At 44.1% G+C, this 20,062-nt stretch overlaps 1 protein-coding gene across 2 annotated transcripts in view; it reads right to left on the reverse strand.

Moving 5' to 3' along the window:
* The window catches only part of LOC142742677 (interleukin-1 receptor type 1-like), a 72,255-nt gene that overhangs the window by 30,772 nt on the left and 21,421 nt on the right, over positions 1-20,062 (reverse strand). For both annotated transcript variants that reach the window (XM_075852683.1, XM_075852682.1), the window contains exons 3-5: positions 10,567-10,645; positions 2,874-3,117; positions 1,582-1,765 (exon numbers count right to left, since the gene is read on the reverse strand). In XM_075852683.1, the coding sequence (XP_075708798.1) occupies positions 1,582-1,765; positions 2,874-3,117; positions 10,567-10,636 (498 nt within the window). In that variant the 5' untranslated portion in view covers positions 10,637-10,645. The remainder of the gene's footprint in view (positions 1-1,581; positions 1,766-2,873; positions 3,118-10,566; positions 10,646-20,062) is intronic.

A 20,062-nucleotide genomic window follows, 5' to 3' on the forward strand; every position in this document is an offset into this window, starting at 1 on the left:
ACTCAAAAAAACCAGAGCCTTGGTGTAAGGTATTCAATGAGACCTTAATATTCTCCCTAAATATAATAGGCCAATATAGGGCCTGTTTGTGCTTAGTTTCCTTTGCCCATTTATCCTGTATTTTACTATTGTCAACGGAGAATCCAAAATCTACTAAGTGTATACATAATTTAGAAATTATCCCTTTCCTACCACTTGTTTTTTTAATTATATCTACTATGTCAAATGGTACAATTTTAAATCTACCTTTATCTTCCGCTGTCCCCCATAACGCTTTTAATAAAAAAATTGCGTAGAAAGTGACCCTCCAGCAGACCGAACTATTTTTGAAGGCAAGAGAAATCCTTCAAAAAGCCATTGTCCAGGAGCTGTGGAGATTTCCTTATTCCCCTTTTCTCCCAAAACATTTTCCCTTGAAAAATTTGAAATTGCAAAAGGTTAGAGTTATCCCACATTAATGTGCCCTCTGAAAAGACAGAATAGTTAAAAATGTGTTTAACTTCTTTCCATATACTTTCATAGAGATAAAAAGCATGGTATTCAACCGCATATTTCGATATAGGACCAGACTCCAAGTGTTGAAACACATCCCTAAATGGAACACCAGGGCTTTGAATTAGGGATCTTTTAACTGCAGAGAATTCCAAATCTCCCAATTGCTGGAGTTGACATGCTAAAAAGTTGGCATGAAAATTTGGTAGGTCAAATCCCCGCTCCCCTAATGGAGGGCAGAGTTGTTTATATTTTATTCGCTTGTACTATTATTGTCTGCAAACTTTGTTAAAAACTTAGTGACCATTTAAATAACGTTCGTGGAAGTTGTCCATGAACATCTTCAGCATGGTCAGATAGTAAAACATTGGTGGTTTGTAGTCTGCACCTTCAAGAAAAGTGTATAAATTAAAGGGACCCTCCGGCCAGAACTAAACTTTCCCATGTGTTCCATTATGGCATTCCATATGTAAGTCTCTCACCTGTTATTTTTCTTGCTCTTTCTATCTCTATATAACAGACTGAGAGGGTTGCTTAGCAGCAGTGTGAATCCGGCTCGGTGACTCGCTTTCTCTACTTGAGTCTATGGAGATCTATGTGTCACCCATCACAGGCTTCAGGAGTTCCTGTACCACACTAGTTTTCCACAGGGGGGAGACAGAAACTTCTATCATTAGCTACCACTGATACTTAAGACAGGTTCATGACACTGAGGTATAATGTAGAAGAATATAGTGCAGCCTCCCTGCCTGTATACTTGTTATTTTGGAGAATATAGAGAGAATGATAATCACAGTGTCCCCCAGCATGCAGAAATGGTATGGTCTTTAGCTGGTCATGTGATACTGTGCTGAAGCATCATGGGATTGATAGCAAAGCAGAGAGGAAGAGAAAGCTAGGAAAATCTAAGACTCAAGATAGACGCTTTTTTAAAGCACAGACGAGGCAGCAGTTCAATAAAAGTAAGTACAGTATACATAAAAGAAATGTGGAGTGTGGCATACAGTCAGGTGGGGAATGCAGACATGGAAAGTTGTGTTTCCACTGGTGGTCTTCTTAAAATAAAAAAAATCAATATAATAGTAATACCTTGAACCATTTGACTTGTATGTTCCTGGTATTAACATAGATGTCTATGTCTGGACATTCAATTCTAAGTGATGGCATTATGGGTATTTCATTTAGAAACCTCACTGAATGATTATAGCAGAGACCGTCATCCTGATTAAACACTTCTACTCTCCTAATCTTCTTGATGCAGAAAGTTGAGTTTCTGTATGTAAAAGAAATATAAAAGAAAAAACATCAGATACATAACTCTAACCCTGGAATTGCTATCTAAGGCCTCATGCACACGACCGTAGCCATGTGCACGACCGTGATTTTCTGGTCGGCCGGCCGCGGAGTGCAAATCGCAGGCCGTGCACGTGGCCGATTCCATTATTTTCTATGAGCTTGGACTGCAGAACACGGCCGTAATAAGACATGTCCGTTCTTTCTGCAGTCCAGGCTCCTGGGCCATGCACGGACTCTGGAAACCACGGTCATCAGCATGGGTCCATAAAAATGAATGGGGCCGCAATTCTCCCTTGGATTTTCGGGGGAATTGCGGCCGCAAAAGCACGTTTGTGTACATGGGGCCTAACTCCCCCCCAAAAAAATCAATAAATTATATGTACCCTAAAATGGTGGCATCAAAAAAATACAAAAAAACAAATGTCAGGCAAAAAGCTATTTCTCATACAGCTACGTCAACAATAAATAAAACAATTTATGGTTTACGGTATGTGTCAATAGAGCTGTTTTTTTGGTTTAAAACCACAAATTTCCACTTATTCTTGGCATCTTCCCTATTCCTGGTGCACTGTAATTGTCCGGCTACAGCCCTATTCTGTTTGGCGCCAATTATTCTAATTGTGAGTAAAGGTATAGAGTGGAGGATACCTCATCTCTCCTTAGTAGCATTGCAGAGCAGACAGCCTCACAGCGATCCAGAAGACCAGCAGTAACTCTTGCGAGATCAGCAGGTCTTCTGCATCGCCGTGAGGCTGTCCGCTCTGATTGGACAGCCTCACATTAATGCAGGAGACAACGCCTACTCAGAAGAGAAGAGGTCTCCTCCGTTCTGTACCTTTGCTCGGAGAGGGGCCCGTAGCAGGACAACAAGGTGTCAAAAGAAAAAATTACAGCTTTGAAATCAGGAGGACGCCGGGAATAAGAGGAGGCATGTGGTTAAAAATAAATAAATAAACAAGACAGGTCCTCTTTTAGGCGGCCCAAAATAGGACTCGTCCTTAAGGGATTAAAGGGGTTAAAGGGCCGAAGATGAGATTACCCCTTTAATGCTTTAACAACAACAATAGATGTGAACATAGTCTTACTTGAGAATACATTGGTAAAATCCACTATCTTGTAGTTGCGCAGGGATAAACTTTAGGTACTTTTGGTCCTGATGAACTCTTTCTTGTCTGTCTGAGGTGAATTCTGTTTGTGAGCCATTTCTTATCCAGGTAACATTGAAATTGCTTTTCTCAAATAATAAGTAAAGTGGGCAGACAGCATAAAGAGGCTCGCCAACACTTGCATATTCAATTTCAAATTCCACTCCATCATCGATACACAACTCTACAAGGCAAAATAAACAAATCAGTAGACATTTGTCATTAAATAAAAACACAGTATGGTTTAGGTTAAACACTTGCCTACCGCTGAACGACGTTAAACGTCCCAGCGGTAGGCTGTTACTCATGAGACGCCGTCTTTGAACTGCCTGCCTTTAAACTCGTGCATGTGAATGATGGCTCTACAAAGCCCTGTGACCGCGCAGTTACTATACAGCAGCGGTCACAAGGAAGACCCTGGAGTACTGCTACTCCACTAACCCCCTAGATGCCGCAGTCAATAGCGGCTACCTCTGTCACCCCATCGGTACACCCGCAACGCGATCACGGGGTTCCGATGGGTTGAAAAGGCAGCTGGGGGCTTAACAAAGGCCCCCAGGCTGCTGCCTATTAGGCCATACTAGAGGAATGGCCTGATAGATTGACTGTCAGTTTATCACTGGCAGTCAATAGTGCTTTGGTATACTGAGTATACTAAAACCTTATGTAAGCGATCAGTACATTGCACTGTGAAATCCCCTATTGGAACAAAATAAAAAAAATAGATTTAAATAAAGTTTATTACAAACAAGTAAAAATAAATAAAACCATTTAATTGCATACAGTAATTTTGCTTTCTATAGGTGGTAAAAAAAAACAAAAGACACATATGGTATCGCCTAATTGTAACCAAAAATTGCTTTTTTTTCCATTCCCCCCTTTAAAAAAATTCTAAAAGTTAATCAGTAATTTATATCTACCCGAAAATATAACTCATCCCGCAAAAAACAAGACCACATACGGCTTCATTGATTAAAATATAAAAAAGTTATGGCTCTCTGAATGCAGCGATACAAAAACGAAAAATTCTGCCAGAATAGGCTCGGTAATGAAGGGGGATAAACCCTCCGGTAATTAAGTGGTTAAAGAAACACTCTGGCACCACCCCCCTTTTTGAAAATGTGACAGGGTGCAAGGTAGTCAGGTGTCCTGACTTATCTGGTACTGTATTCCATGGGTAGCCGCTCCATTACTGTAAAAGTGAGAGGCTGGGATGCTGCTTGAAATGTCAATGTGGTCCTTCAGGTACCGTCGGTGTCCGTCATGCAATAGATCCAACGGTATGTCAGTTTTGGGTTATGCTCTTCTGATGCAGCGGAACAATGGAATTAAAAACGCAGGGGTGTGAAATCAGCCTTAGAAAGTTGTAGAGTCTATGCCATTCATCGATTGGTTGAAGGTGTCATACAGATATTGGTTCTCTCAAATCTTCTGGAAATGCCCATTAATTGTGTCTTACTGGGAAGAAGTTATGAGTATTGTGGATTCCATCTTTTTAAATGGTACTCCTCTGGATCCTCTTATTATTTACTTGATGTTCCTCCAAAGAGCATGGGTAAAAAGTCCGCCAGCACGGCTGCAAAGACTCTCATTGCTATATCTTGGAAACAGGCAGCTCCCCCTTACCGCCTTGACCTATACACTAGATTAAAGCAGATATACGCTTTCTTGAGTATTTAACTTCTTCACTTAATAATGCATTGGGATCTTTTCAGGCTTTCTGGGAGTCCCAAGTTGTTTTTTTTATCTTAACCTTGCTTTACCACCACTTTGTTCTTCCCATTGTCTTGTCTTATGTCCTTTTTTTTTCTTTCCTTACTTGTCTTTCCCCCTTTTCTTATATTGTAATTGCACAAGGTTTATGTCTAGAGATCCTTTATTTTATGATTACTGTACATAATGTATACGACTTGGTTGAATGCCAGTATTAGTAAGCGTACCCAATGGTATGAAAGATTTCTACATTGTTACCATTATGCTTGCAATAACATATCACAGCCACTTTGTTCTTGACTACGATTATGAGATCTTTTTGCTGGATTTCTCTTTTAGTATCACAAGTAGTAAACTACAGCACCATGTAATGTATAGAATCATCATGTATGCAGTAGGTTCTTACACAGTCGAGTCACATTATTATGACCACTTCCTACTTTCGACGTCGGCAGCGCGTAGCCCATGAAGCAAGTGATGTGTCATGGTGGGTATATAAGGTGTGCGATAGGCTGTCTGAACACATATCACTCGTTATTGCCACGGGGAAAAAGGGGCGATTTATCAGAGTTGCTAAAAGCGGTGAATAGTGTCTTTCGGGGAAAGCGTGGCAATATTTCTCAAAACAGCGCAGTTTGTAAACTGTTCACGTGCTGCTATGGTGAAAGTGTATCATGAGTGGACAAATGGCACCATTGGGAATAACCGATGTGGAAACTGTGGCGCACCACGTGCCATTGATGTGAGTGGTGAACGTCGGCTAAGAAGGTGCGCGAGGGCCGAACAACACGCTAAAGCGGAGCAGCTCACTGTGAAAATCAACCAGGGGCTACCAGACGTGTGTCTAAAACAACAGACGGATGGTCACTGCTCCTTTGCTAACAGTGCTGAAAAAAAGTCTTCAATTTGCACGGCAGTATCGGAATTGGACCACCGATGATTGGCAAATGACCCGCAAAAAATGAGACATGTACTAATTTTTGCATTTAAGGACAGTGCTCCTATACTTTTTAATATGAACACGGCCCGCAAATGTGGGTGGGACTAAGCGGCCCGTCCATGCAGTATTTACGTAAATACTGCTCGTTCATGTGCATGAGGCCTCATTCTGTGTAAGCCATCTTTACTTGTTCACCCTAACCAAAGTTTTTCCACTTAGTCCATTGATGTGTCTTACCTAAACAAAATAATAATAATAATAATTATTATTTTTATTTATATAGCGCCAACATATTCAGCAGCACTTTACAATTCAGAGGGAACATATACCAACAATATCATACATTATGTAGTGATAAAACTAATATACAATTCAAACAAGAGGAGTGTGGTCCCTGCTCGCAAGAGCTTACAATCTATGAGGAAATGAGAGACAAATTTTTTTTTTTTTAAAAATGCTTGTTTAACCCCTTAATGACCAGGCCATTTTGTGCGTTAATGACCAAGGATTATTTTTAGTTTTTTTCACTTTTTTTTTAATTCCGTCGACATAGCCGTATAAGGGCTTGTTTTTTGCGGGACGAGTTGTATTTTGCAATTGCACCATTTTTAGATGCTTATAATATATTGATTAACTTTTATTGACTTTATTTTAGGAGAGGATTGAAAAGAAGCAGCTATTCCAGCATTGATTTTCACGTTATAAATTTATGCCGTTTACTATGCAGCGTAAATAACATGTTAACTTTATTCTATGGGTCGGCACGAATAAGGAGATACCAAATATGTAAAGGTTTTACATGTTTTCCTACGTTTGCACAAAAAAAACCTTTTAGAAAAAAATTACTTGTTTTTGCATCGCCGCTTTCCAAGAGCCGGAACTTTTTTATTTTTCTGTCAATGTGGCCGTATGTGGGCTTGATTTTTGCGGGCCAAGGTTTAATATTCATTAGTACTATTTTTAGGGTACATAGGATTTATAGATTAACTTTTATTAAATTTTTTATGGGGGGGGGATGGGAGAAAAGAGAGAATTTTGCCGTTGTTTATTTGCAGTTTTCTTGGACGTCATTCATCCGGCGGTTTAATAAATGTGTTCATTTTATTATTCAAGTCGTTATAATCGCGGGGATACCATATATGTGTATGTGTTATTTGTTTAGACACTTTTACTAAATAAAACCACTTTTTGGGCAAAAAAAAGTTTTATTTTATTTTGACTGTAATTTTTTTATTTTTTTCACAAACTTTATTTAAATGCTTTACATTTTTTTTGCCTAACAGGTATTTGCTGAAGGCTGTCAAACACATTAGATCTCGCTGTCGCTATTGACAGAGGCATTTAATGGGTTAAACTGCCGGAATAAGGCTGTGTACCCACGCGATCAGAGGACGGATATATCCGTCCTTTTGCGGGAACTAACTCCTGCACAAGATGGATATATCCGTCCTTTGTCGTAAAGGGGTTAATACAATGGTCCAGCCAATAGTCTTTTATAAACATGGGGTAGTACACATAAAGCTACATGAGTCGGTCACCAGCTAGTATCTGTGTATGACAGGCAGGGAGTGCACTATATTAGGGTGCAAGGAGTGTTGGGGATACTGCTGAATGAGGGGGTCAAGTCCTGATGACTAATGTAAAAGGGGGACCAAGGAAAGGAGTCAAATTTGGGAATGTTATAGACCTCTCTAAAAATATGTGTTTTCAGGGCACGTTTAAAACTGTGGATATTGGGAATTAATCTGATTGTCTGGGGTAGCACATTCCAGAGGACTGGTGCAGAACGAGAAAACTCTTGGAGACGGGAGTGGGAGGTTCGGATTATGGAGGATTTTAATCTAAGGTCGTTGGCAGAACGTAGAGCCCGAGTAGGGTGGTAGACAGAGATGAGGGAGGAGATGTAAGGAGGTACAGCACTGGGGAGAGCTTTGTGGGTGAGAGTAATACGTTTGAATTTAATTCTGAAGGGGATGGGCAGCCAGTGCAGTGACTGGCACAGGGTAGAGGCGTTGGTTTAGCGGTTGGTCAACAAGATGAGCCTGGCTGCTGCATTAAGGATAGATTGGAGAGGGGAGAGTCTAGTGAGGGGAAGACCGATTAGTAATGAGTTACAGTAGACAAGACGAGAGTGAATCAGATCAACAATGAGAGTTTTGGCTGTTTCCATAGTAAGAAAAGGGTGGATTCTGGAGATGTTTTTGAGGTGAAAATGACAGGAGCCTATTACGTAACTATCAGTGTCAAACTGACAGTTAGACAACGTTACACTACGTAATCAGTGCTGCAAGTCTTCAAGTCCCCTAGTGGGACAAAAAAAAAGTAAAAGAAAGTTAATAAAAAAATAATTTAAAAAATAAATAAAAAAATTGTAAAAAAATGCGAAAACCGTGTCGGAATCAGCGCCATAAAATGGCCGAAACTGCCTCACATTGATTTTAACCCCTTCCCGACATTTGACGTATGGCTACGTCATAGACTGGTAGGGGAAGTATTGAGCGGGCTCACGGAGTGAGCCCGCACCATACTATGCGGGTGTCAGCTGTATGTTACAGCGGACACTTCACAGTAACGAGCGCGATCCCACTTGTTTAACCCGTTAAATGCTGCGGTCAATAGCGACCGCGGCATTAAATCGTTAGAAATAAGGGGACGACCCCCACTACCAGCTCATCGCGCCCGCCGCAATGCAATCGCGGGGTGGCGATGGTTGCTATGGCAGACTGGGGGACGAATGAAGGCCCCCAGGTCTGCCATCTTTGTGCTCCTATTAAGCCCTGCCACCGGCAGAGCTTAATAGAAGCCTATCAGAAAGATGATATACTGCAATACATTAGTATTGCAGTATATAGTGCAAGCGATCCAACGATCGCTGGTTGAAGTCCCCTAGGAGTCCCCTAAGAGTTAAAATTTGTAAAATAAAGTTGTTGTTTTAAGTAAAAGAAATAAAAAATATTAAAAGTTAAAAAGAAATAACCTTTTCCCATTTCCCCCGAAGGGCGTTGTAAAAAAAATTAATAAATAAACATAATTGGTATCGCCGCTTCCGTAAAAGTCGGAACTATTACAATATATCATTATTTAACCCGCACGGTGTACACCGTAAAAAAAAAAGAAACATGTATACGCCAGAATCTCTATGTTTTGGTCACCACATCTCCCACAAAAAAATTTAATAAAAAGTGATCAAAACCTCGCATGTACCCCAAAATAGTAACATTAAAAACTACAGCTTATACTGCAAAAAATAAGCCCTCATAGCACTTAATCTACAGAAAACTAAAAAAAAGTTATGGCTCTCAGAATTTGGCGACAAAATAAATTTTACTTTTTACACTTCTTTATTCCTTGTAAAAGTAGTAAAATATAGAAAAACTGTATATATTTGGTATCGCCGTAATTGTATTGACCCACAGAATAAAGTTAACATGTTGTTTCAACTGCACAGTGAAATACCGTGAAAATGAAGCGCACAAAACAATGGAGGAATCGCTGTTTTTTTCATTTTCTACCCCACAAATTATTTTTTCCCCATTTCCTAGTACATTATATGGAGCAATAAATGGCGCTACGAAAAACTACAACTCGTCTCGCAAAAATCGACCCCTTATAGTACTATATCGACAGAAAATGAAAACTTTATGGCTTTTGGAAGGTGGGGAGGAAAAAACGAAAATGAAAATCTGAAAGTTGTTTACGACGGGAAGGGATTAATGGGAGACAGAGGCGTTTCTTTTCCTTATAAAGTCTTTCGCTTTGACATTTGATAAATGAATCATCTGTCCACTTTATAAAAGTGTGACCTTCTTATATAACTCGCATGTAACTAGATTTACAGCAAGTGCTGCACAGTAATCAATCCCTCTGCGTATTATGAGCTAAGCTGTTGGGGGTGGGGTGCTTGATGACAAACTACAGGTTGTAAATCAGGATCATGCAATATGAGTAATGCAATGTATTTATAAAGTCATTCAACTCTTTATGTAGATGTATTCTATATATAAACTGTAAAAAAAAGTGTGTCATGTTTGCTGAGTTAGGGTATGTTCACACGCTAGCTGGCTTTTACGGCTGAAATGACAGCCTGTTTTCAGAAGAAAACAGCTGCGTCGTTTCAGCCGTAAATGCTCCTCCTCGTAATATACGAGGCGTCTGTGACGCTCGTATATCTTGAGCTGCTCTTCATTGAGTTCAATGAAGAACGGCTCAAATTACGTTGCAAAGAAGTGCCCTGCACTTCTTTGCCGAGGCAGTCCATTTACGCGTCGTCGTTTGACAGCTGTCAAACGACGACGCGTAAATTACAGGTCGTCTGCACAATACGTCGGCAAACCCATTCAAATGAATGGGCAGATGTTTGCCGACGTATTGTAGCCCTATTTTCAGACGTAAAACGAGGCATAATACACCTCGTTTACGTCTGAAAATAGGTCGTGTGAACCCAGCCTTAGGCTTTATTCACATGACCGGGTGATAAATCCGCCATGTAAAACGGCCGTTTTTCATGGCCGATTTGCACCTGTGCGGGACCCGTTTTCACGGATCCCTCATAGACTTGAGTCTATTGAGGGTTCTGGGAAACCGGGCAAAAATAGGATGTGTGAATAGCCCCATAGAGATGCATTGATTTTAATGCAGCTGTGTGACGGCCGTTAAAAAAACCCGGACATCACCTGGCCGATTATCCCTGTCGTCTGAATAGGACCTTAACATAGTAGGTGGCTGTCCTATCACAAATAACTGTGATACCGTGATGAGTTGTTCCAAATGGCAAACTTAGCCCTGCTGCATCCCATAAACCAAGATCTGCTGCATCCCATAAAACAAGATCTACTACATCGTATTGGAAAAAACCCCATTTAAAATTCTTATTTTCAAACCATAGTTACATAGTTATCACTGTTGAACAAAGACAAATGTTCGTCAAGTTTACCAGGGGAGGGAATGAATATGCCATTCTGTATGTTATATTGTACTTACCAGCTTTGCCTACAGACAGACATGTCAAAGTCAGAATGTGCAGAGTCAAAACAAACCGATGACCCCACATTTTATGGTCCTGTAGAAAACACAATCGAATTTAGTAGATATCATAATGGTATATTATAACAGCAGTTAAACACATACAAAATAATGCTATTAGAATTTTTACTTTAACCCCTTCCCGTCGTAAACAATTTTCAGATTTAAATTTACATTTTTTCCTCCCCACCTTCCAAAAGCCATAACTTTTTAATTTTGTAGTTTTTAATGCTACCATTTTGGGGTATATGCGAGATTTTGATCACTTTTTATTCCATTCTTTGTAGGAGATGAGGTGACCAAAAAATAGCGATTCTGGCGCTTACATTTTTATTTATTTCACGGCGTACACCGTGCGGGTTAAATAATATATTGTAATAGTTCAGACTTTTACGGATGCAGAAATACCAATTATGTTTGTTTTTTTACAATGCGTAAGGGGGAAATGGGAAAAGGTGTTTTTTTGTAACTTTTAAAATATATATTTTTATACATAAAAAAAATGATTTTACTAATTTTTACTTTTTTCATTAGTCCCCCAAGGGGACTTCAACCAGCGATCGTTGGTTCGCTTGCACTGTATATTGCAATACAAATGTATTGCAGTATATCATCTTTCTGAAAGGCTTCTATTAAGCCCTGCCAGAGGCAAAGATGGCAGGCCTTCATGCTGCCAGACTGCCATAGCAACCATCGCCACCCTGCGATTGAATTGCAGGGGGCGTGATGAGCTGCTAGAGGGGATGAGCCCGCTACATTCTTACCCTAACCGGCTATTACGTCGCCATATGTCAAACTTCCGGAAGGGGTTAAAGGAGCCTGACATGCTGAATATGCAGTCAGATCTGCATTCAGGATGTTATAGAGCAGGATTTTCTGAAGAAAGTAATATACACTATTGTGGGAAAAGATTGTATATGTTCAGGCTAAAAAATACAAGGCTGATTTCAAGAAAAAACAGCCTCTGAAATCCAAACGTTTTTGGAGAGGATTTTCAGACTCTCTAAGGGCATGTTAACACGGATTATTTTCGTGCCGTAAACGGATGAAAAATGGCCAAAATATCGGAAGCAGAACACCTCCGAACATCTGCGAAAAACGCGAGTTGCTTAAAAATCAGCTGAAAATCAGGAGCTTGTTTTCCCTTGAAAAGAGCTCCGTATTTTCAGACGTTTTTTATTAAGCATGTGAACATACCCTAGCACATGTTGCAGAGTTTGGTGCAGAAATTTCTGCATCTAAAAATCCGTTCCATTCATCTGAATGTGGTTGTTTCTGCGGCAAGCACAAAATCTGTAACAAAACCTGCACAGTGCGCAAGTGCTTTTGAAGCTTTTTTTGAGGCGTATTTTTGAAGAGTTTTTTTGGATTCTTAATGAGAAATGGTAAAAATCAGCTTGAAAACGCTTCATGAAGTGATATGTCTTTTTATGAAGCGTATTCTTACGAGGCATTTTTCAATTTAGCAGCGTAAAAATATGCCTTGAGCAAACTACACAGTGTATTTCCTATTGAAATCAGTGGGAAGCTGTTTGCAGGTGTATTTCAAGTGTATTTCAGCATGTAATATGAGTGTGTTACACTACGAAATACGCCTGAAAATATGCCTTGTGAACATGGCCTTAGGATACTTCTAACTTTAGTGAAAATTATGTGGACTGTCATAAAATGAAAATGCAATATTTGTTATTATTTCTGTTTCTGCTCTGTTCCCCCCCCCCCCCCCCATGGCCGGCGGCGCCGCTAGCAGCCGCTGCGGCTGCTACAGAGGTTGCGAGGCCAATACAGCAGAGCAGGGAGGTATCTCCCTGCTCTACTATCTACTAGTGCCACTGTAACTCCCTGAAGGAGCGGAATCCCCGTGTGTCCATATATGGGCAGTGTCATCAGGGGCAACTCCTGAAGTGGAATACCCATCCACAGCGTTGCCTACTCTGTGACCGCAGGGGCGGGGGGGGGGGGATTCCACTCCAGGAGAAGTGAGTGACGTCAGACGACAGGGGCTTCTCCTGAAGTGGAATCCCCGGTCACAGTGCCAGCAACGCTGTGGACGGGGATTCCGCATATGGACAGGGACATCAAGGTGAGCGCTCCAGGAGTGGAATCCCCGGCCACAGGGGGATTCCGCTCCTTCAGGAAGCTGCAGTGGCGCTATCTACAGGAAGGGGGGTGCTATCGACAAGGGGGCTGTGTGGCACTACCTACAAGGGGGCTGTGTGGCACTACCTACAAGGTGACTGTGTGGAACTACATACAAGGGGGCTGTGTGGAAATACCTACAAGGGGGCTGTATGGCACTACTCACCAGGAGGCTGTATGACACTACCTACAAGGGGGCTGTGTGGAGTGGCACTACCTACAAGGGGGCTGTGTGGCAGTACCTACAGGGGGCTGTGTGGCACTACCTACAAGGGGCTGTGTGGCACTACCTACAAGGTGCTGTGTGGCACTACCTACAAGGGGGCTGTTTGGCACTACCTACAAGGGGGCTGTGTGACACTACCAACAGGGGGCTGTGTGGCACTACCAACAAGGGTCTGTATGGCACTACCTACAAGGGGCTGTGTGGCACTACCTACAAGGGGGCATTGTGGCACTTCCTATAAGGGGGCTGTATGGCACTACTCACCAGGAGGCTGTATGACACTACCTACAAGGGGGCTGTGTGGAGTGGCACTACCTACAGGGTGCTGTGTGGCACTGCCTACAAGGGGGCTGTGTGGCAGTACCTACAGGGGGCTGTGTGGCACTACCTACAAGGGGCTGTGTGGCACTACCTACAAGGTGCTGTGTGGCACTACCTACAAGGGGGCTGTTTGGCACTACCTACAAGGGGGCTGTGTGACACTACCAACAGGGGGCTGTGTGGCACTACCAACAAGGGTCTGTGTGGCACTACCTACAAGGGGCTGTGTGGCACTACCTACAAGGGGGCATTGTGGCACTTCCTATAAGGGGGCTGTGTGGCACTTCCTATAAGGGGGCTGTGTGGCACTATCTACAGGGGCTGTGTGGCACTACCTACAAGGGGGCTGTGTGGCACTACCTACAAGGGGCTGTATGGCACTACCTACAGGGGGCTGTGTGGCGCTACCTACAGGGGGCTGTGTGGCGCTACCTACAGGGGGCTGTGTGGCGCTACCTACAGGGGGCTGTGTGGCACTACCTACAAGGGGGCTGTGTGGCACTATCTACAGGGGGCTGTGCGGCACTACCTACAAGGGGGCTGTGTGGCACTACCTACAGGGGGCTGTGTGGCGCTACCTACAAAGGGCTGTGTGGCACTATCTGCAGGAGGCTGTATGTCACTAGTTACAAGGGGCTGTATGGCACTATCTACAGGGGGCTTTGTGGCACTACCTACAAGGTGAATCTGTGAGTGGGGCTGATGGTCATTTTATGGTAAGTGGCAGGCTGATGGTCTTTTTACTGTGAGTGGGGGGGCTGATGGTTATTTTACTGTAAGTGGGGGGGCTGATGTTTTTCAAGTGGTTTCCACCTCTGAGCTCCGATTGAAATTAATAGGAGGCAGAAAATACCTGCGACGCTCGTTTGGTGCTTTTTTGCCTGCGTCTTTTGCATTTGCTTCAACGGCTTAAAAAAACGCAAAACAAAGGTCAAACAACACTGTCAATTCAAAATCTGCTTCAAAATTCATGAAGGAGTTTTGAGGCAGATTTTTTTTGCCTTAGAAAAAACGCTGTGTGAACATACCCTATGAGTGTAGTGCTTGTTTTAGCGGTTTTCTGTCTTTCGCAAAACAATTTTTGGTAGGGGTGCCCTGAGGAAATGTTCTTTTTCCAGTCGCGCCTCGAGTCCGATAAGGTTGGGAAACTCTGTACTAGGCTACAGGATCATGCCGGCCTACACAAGGATTCCGTCATGGAGCAGCTCAGTTCATCGTGGGAACGGGACCTAGGTGAGTACAATTTTTTGGTTTGGGGGCACTGTCTACAAGGGGGATGTGGGGAGCTGTATGGCACGATCTACAAGGGGGAGGTGGGGGATGTATGGCACTGTCTACATGGAGGCTGTATGGCATAATCTACAGGGGGGCACTATGTACAAGGGGGGGCTGTGTGTGGCAGCCAGGGGAGGGTGTAGCATACTGTGTGGGGGCCACTAAGCGGACATTATACTGTGTAGGAGTACTACAGGGGGCAATATACTGTGTGTGGTACTTAGGGGGCATAATACTGTGTGGGCACAATTAGAGGACAAAATACTGTGTCCATGAAGGGGTTATATTATATTATTAAATATTATTATTATACTCAATGGGGGGCACTAAAGGGGCATTATACTGTGTGGGTCACTACATAGGGCATTATACTTTGGTGGGCATTATACTTTTTTATGGGGCATTTTTTATGATGGGGTGGGGCGCCGAAAGATAATTTTGCACAGTGCGCCATCTATCCTAAGGCCAGCCCTGAACGGAAAGCCAAATTTAAACCATAGCTTCCGTTTGCATTACTGTAAAGGATCTGCCAGGCACAGCTTCGGGGTTAACTCCCAGAACTAATCAGTCAGCACCTGAGAATACATCCCTGAGACTAGTCGGTGGTCAAGTTGCCCGACCGGTTCTCAGGGGACCGGAGGGCTTTTCTCTCCTTTCGGGAGAGTTGTAGGCTTTACTTTCGTTTAAAGCCTCATTCCTCAGGTTCTGAGAGCCAGCGGGTGGGTATAATTATGTCCCGGCTCCAGGAAGGGCCCCAAGAGTGGGCCTTCTCCTTGGCTCCTGACGCCCCTGAACTTTCCTCCGTTGATTGTTTCTTTTCTGCTCTCGGACTTATTTATGACGAGACTGACAGGACTGCCTTTGCCGAGAGTCAGCTGGTGACCTTAAGTCAGGGTAAGAGACCTGTTGAGGAGTATTGCTCTGACTTTCGGAAGTGGTGCGTAGCTTCTCGGTGGAATGACCCTGCCTTAAGGTGCCAGTTTAGGTTGGGTCTGTCGAACGCCCTGAAAGACCTGCTAGTTAGCTATCCCTCTTCTGACTCCCTAAACCAGGTTATGGCTTTAGCGGTACGACTTGACCGACGTCTCAGGGAACGACAACGTGAACGTTTATGTGTTTTCTCCTCCGACTCCCCCATGATGCCTCCCGAAGCTCCGTTGCTTCGTTCCTCCCCGAAAGATTCAGAGATACCTATGCAACTCGGGGCCTCCGTGTCCCCCCAACAACGTAGAGAATTCCGCAGGAAGAATGGTCTCTGCTTCTACTGTGGGGACGACAAGCATCAAGTGAACAACTGTCCTAAGCGTAAGATTGCAGCCAGAGAACTTCCGCGTCTAAGTGATCATCGAGGAAGTCACTTGGGCGCACAGGTATTTCCCGTAAATATGAAACGTACTAAGATCTTGCTTCCCTTTCAGGTCTCTTTTGGTGGTAGGTCTGCTACCGGCAGTGCCTTCGTGGATTCAGGGTCCTCTACTAATATCATATCTGTGGAATTTGCTATATCCCTTGCTATGCCTCTGATTGATTTGCCTAAACCTGTCCCGGTAGTGGGTATCGACTCCACTCCTCTTGCTAATGGTTATTTTACACAGCATACCCCTGTTTTTGAACTCCTTGTTGGCTCCATGCATTTGGAGCAATGCTCTGTACTGTTGATGCAGGGATTATCGTACGATTTGGTTCTAGGTCTTCCCTGGTTGCAGTTGCATAATCCCATGTTTGATTGGAATACTGGGGAGCTAACCAAATGGGGTAATGAATGTTGTACGTCATATTTTTCTGTTAATTCTATTTCTCCCCCTAAGGAGGCGAATACGCTACCCGAGTTTGTTCAGGACTTCGCTGATGTTTTCTCTAGGGAGGCCTCCGAAGTGTTACCTCCTCATAGAGAATACGATTGCGCTATCGAATTGGTACCAGGAGCTAAGCTTCCTAAGGGTAGGATATTTAATCTTTCTTGTCCCGAACGTGAAGCTATGAGAGTGTATATCCAGGAATCCCTGGCCAAGGGTTACATTCGTCCCTCTTCTTCTCCGGTAGGTGCTGGCTTCTTCTTCGTGGGGAAGAAGGATGGTGGTCTTAGGCCATGCATTGACTACCGTAGCCTGAATAAGGTCACGGTAAGGAACCAGTATCCCCTTCCTTTGATTCCTGATCTCTTTAATCAGGTTCAGGGGGCCCAATGGTTTTCTAAATTGGATCTACGGGGGGCGTATAACCTTATTCGCATCAAAGAGGGGGATGAGTGGAAGACTGCGTTTAACACGCCGGAAGGCCATTTCGAATACCTCGTCATGTCCTTTGGGTTGTGTAATGCCCCTGCGGTCTTCCAGAATTTCATAAATTAGATTTTGAGAAATTACCTGGGGATTTTTCTGGTAGTGTACCTTGATGACATACTGGTGTTTTCCAAGGACTGGTCCTCCCACATTGAGCATGTCAGGAAGGTGCTCCAGGTCCTTCGGGAAAACAAACTGTTTGCCAAAACCGAAAAATGTGTGTTTGGTGTACAGGAGATTCCATTTTTGGGTCAAATCCTCACTCCTCATGAATTCCGCATGGACCCCGCCAAGGTTCAGGCTGTGGCGGAATGTGTCCAACCTGCCTCCCTGAAGGCGTTACAGTGTTTTTTGGGGTTCGCTAATTATTACAGGAGATTTATTGCTAACTTCTCGGTCATCGCTAAGCCCCTTACGGACCTCACTCGCAAAGGTGCTGATCTCCTCCACTGGCCTCCTGAGGCTGTCCAGGCTTTTGAGGTCCTTAAGAAGTGCTTTGTCTCGGCCCCGGTGCTGGTTCAGCCCAACCAAATGGAGCCATTTATCGTGGAAGTTGACGCATCTGAGGTGGGAGTGGGGGCTGTCTTGTCCCAGGGTACCAGGTCCCTCACCCATCTCCGCCCCTGTGCCTACTTCTCCAGGAAGTTTTCGCCAACTGAAAGTAACTATGATATTGGCAACCGCGAACTCTTAGCCATTAAATGGGCATTCGAAGAGTGGCGCCACTTCCTGGAGGAGGCTAGGCACCAGGTAACGGTCCTTACCGACCACAACAATCTGGTTTTCCTAGAATCTGCCCGGAGGCTAAACCCGAGACAAGCTCGATGGGCGTTATTTTTTACCAGATTAAATTTTTTGGTTACCTATAGGGCTGGGTCTAAAAATATTAAGGCTGATGCACTGTCGCGTAGCTTCATGGCCAGCCCTCCTTCGGAGGAAGATCCTGCTTGTATTTTGCCTCCTGGTATAATCATTTCTTCTATTGATTCTGATTTAGTCTCTGAAATTGCAGCTAATCAAGGTTCAGCTCCCGGGAACCTTCCTGAGGACAAGCTGTTTGTTCCCCTGCAATACCGGCTAAGGGTACTTAGGGAAAATCATGACTCCGCACTATCTGGTCATCCAGGCATCCTGGGTACCAAACACCTCATTGCCAGAAACTATTGGTGGCCTGGGTTGCCTAAAGACGTTAAGGCCTACGTCGCCGCTTGTGAGGTTTGTGCTAGGTCCAAGACTCCCAGGTCCCGACCAGCGGGCTTACTACGTTCGTTGCCCATTCCCCAGAGACCTTGGACACATATCTCCATGGATTTTATCACCGATTTGCCTCCATCCCAAGGCAAGTCGGTGGTGTGGGTGGTGGTGGACCGCTTCAGTAAGATGTTCCACTTTGTGCCCCTCAAGAAACTACCCAACGCCAAAACGTTGGCTACCTTGTTTGTCAAACACATCCTGCGTCTCCATGTGGTCCCTGTCAATATTGTTTCGGACAGAGAGGTAAAATTTGTTTCATTGTTTTGGAGAGCCTTCTGTATGAAGTTGGGGATTGATCTGTCCTTCTCCTCTGCCTTCCATCCTGAAACCAATGGCCAAACGGAGAGGACTAATCAATCTCTAGAACAATACTTAAGGTGTTTTGTCTCTGACTGTCAATTTGATTGGGTCTCTTTCATTCCCCTCGCCGAATTTTCCCTTAATAACCGGGTCAGTAACTCGTCAGGGGTCTCTCCTTTTTTTTTGTAATTTTGGGTTTAATCCACGGTTCTCCTCCGTTTCACCTGGTAGTTCCAACAATCCCGAGGTAGAGGTCGTTCATCGGGAACTGTGCACAGTCTGGGCCTAGGTTCAGAAAAACCTAGAGGTGTCCCAGAGCGTACAAAAAACTCAGGCTGATAAAAAACGTTCTGCTAACCCCCTGTTTATGGTCGGGGATCTGGTGTGGTTGTCGTCTAGGAACTTGCGTCTCAAGGTTCCGTCCAAGAAGTTTGCTCCCCGGTTTATTGGGCCGTATAAGGTAATTGAGGTCCTCAATCCTGTCTCCTTCCGGCTGGAGTTGCCCCCGTCTTTTTGGATACACGACGTGTTTCATGCCTCCCTCCTCAAACGCTGCTCCCCATCCTTGGCTCCCTCGAGGAGACCTCCTGTTCCCGTCCTCACCCCTGAGGGGGTGGAATTCGAGGTGGCCAGGATTGTGGACAGCAAGATGGTCCAAGGCTCCCTCCATTACCTGGTCCATTGGAGAGGATACGGGCCCGAGGAGAGGACTTGGGTAACCGCCCGGGATGTTCACGCTGGGGTATTGGTCAGGAGGTTCCACCTGCGTTTCCCCAGTAAGCCAGGTCCACTTAGAAAGGGTCCGGTGGCCCCTCATAAGAGGGGGGGTACTGTAAAGGATCTGCCAGGCACAGCTTCGGGGTTAACTCCCAGAACTAATCAGTCAGCACCTGAGAATACATCCCTGAGACTGACTCCTGCTTCCACCATTCAGGCTGGCAGGCTTAGGAGTGGGAGAGCCTATCGTAACCTGGCCAGACTCAGCTAGCTCCCGCCCTCGGTCTATTTAAGCCTGCCCTTCCTGTCCCTCGGTGCTTGTGATTCTTTCCTTGTGGTTTCCTGGCCCAGCTACAGCTCCTGCTATTTTTGATCCTGCTCCATACAGACCCTGGCTTACCGACTACTCTTCTGCTTTTCGTTTTGTACCTCGCACACTCCTGGCTTCACTCGGATCGTTCACCACTCTGGTTGCTCACGGTGTTGCCGTGGGCAACGGCCCCTTTTCCTTGCTTGTGTTCCTTTGTATGTTTGTCGTGTTTGTCGTGCACTTACTGAGCGCAGGGACCGCCGCCCAGTTGTACCCCGTCGCCTAGGGCGGGTCGTTGCAAGTAGGCAGGGACAGAGTGGCGGGTAGATTAGGGCTCACTTGTCCGTCTCCCTACCCCTTGCCATTACAATTACCATTGATTTCAATGGTAGTGCTTCCATTGCAATTGGTTTCTGTTTGTTTCAGTTTTGTAAGTTTTCCGGTTTTTTAGCGGAAACAATGGTGTAGTCGAAAACGCTATTGCTAAAATGGACACCTTATGGAACGGAAACAAAAGGAAACCAATTGCAACTAAAGCATTACCATTGAAATCAATGTTTTTTTTGTTTTTTTAATTATTTATTTATTTACTTTTAATAATATAATTTTTTTGTTGATGTTCATTTATAC

The sequence above is a fragment of the Rhinoderma darwinii genome, chromosome 2, assembly GCF_050947455.1.
Source record: "Rhinoderma darwinii isolate aRhiDar2 chromosome 2, aRhiDar2.hap1, whole genome shotgun sequence".
Taxonomy (NCBI): domain Eukaryota; kingdom Metazoa; phylum Chordata; class Amphibia; order Anura; family Rhinodermatidae; genus Rhinoderma; species Rhinoderma darwinii.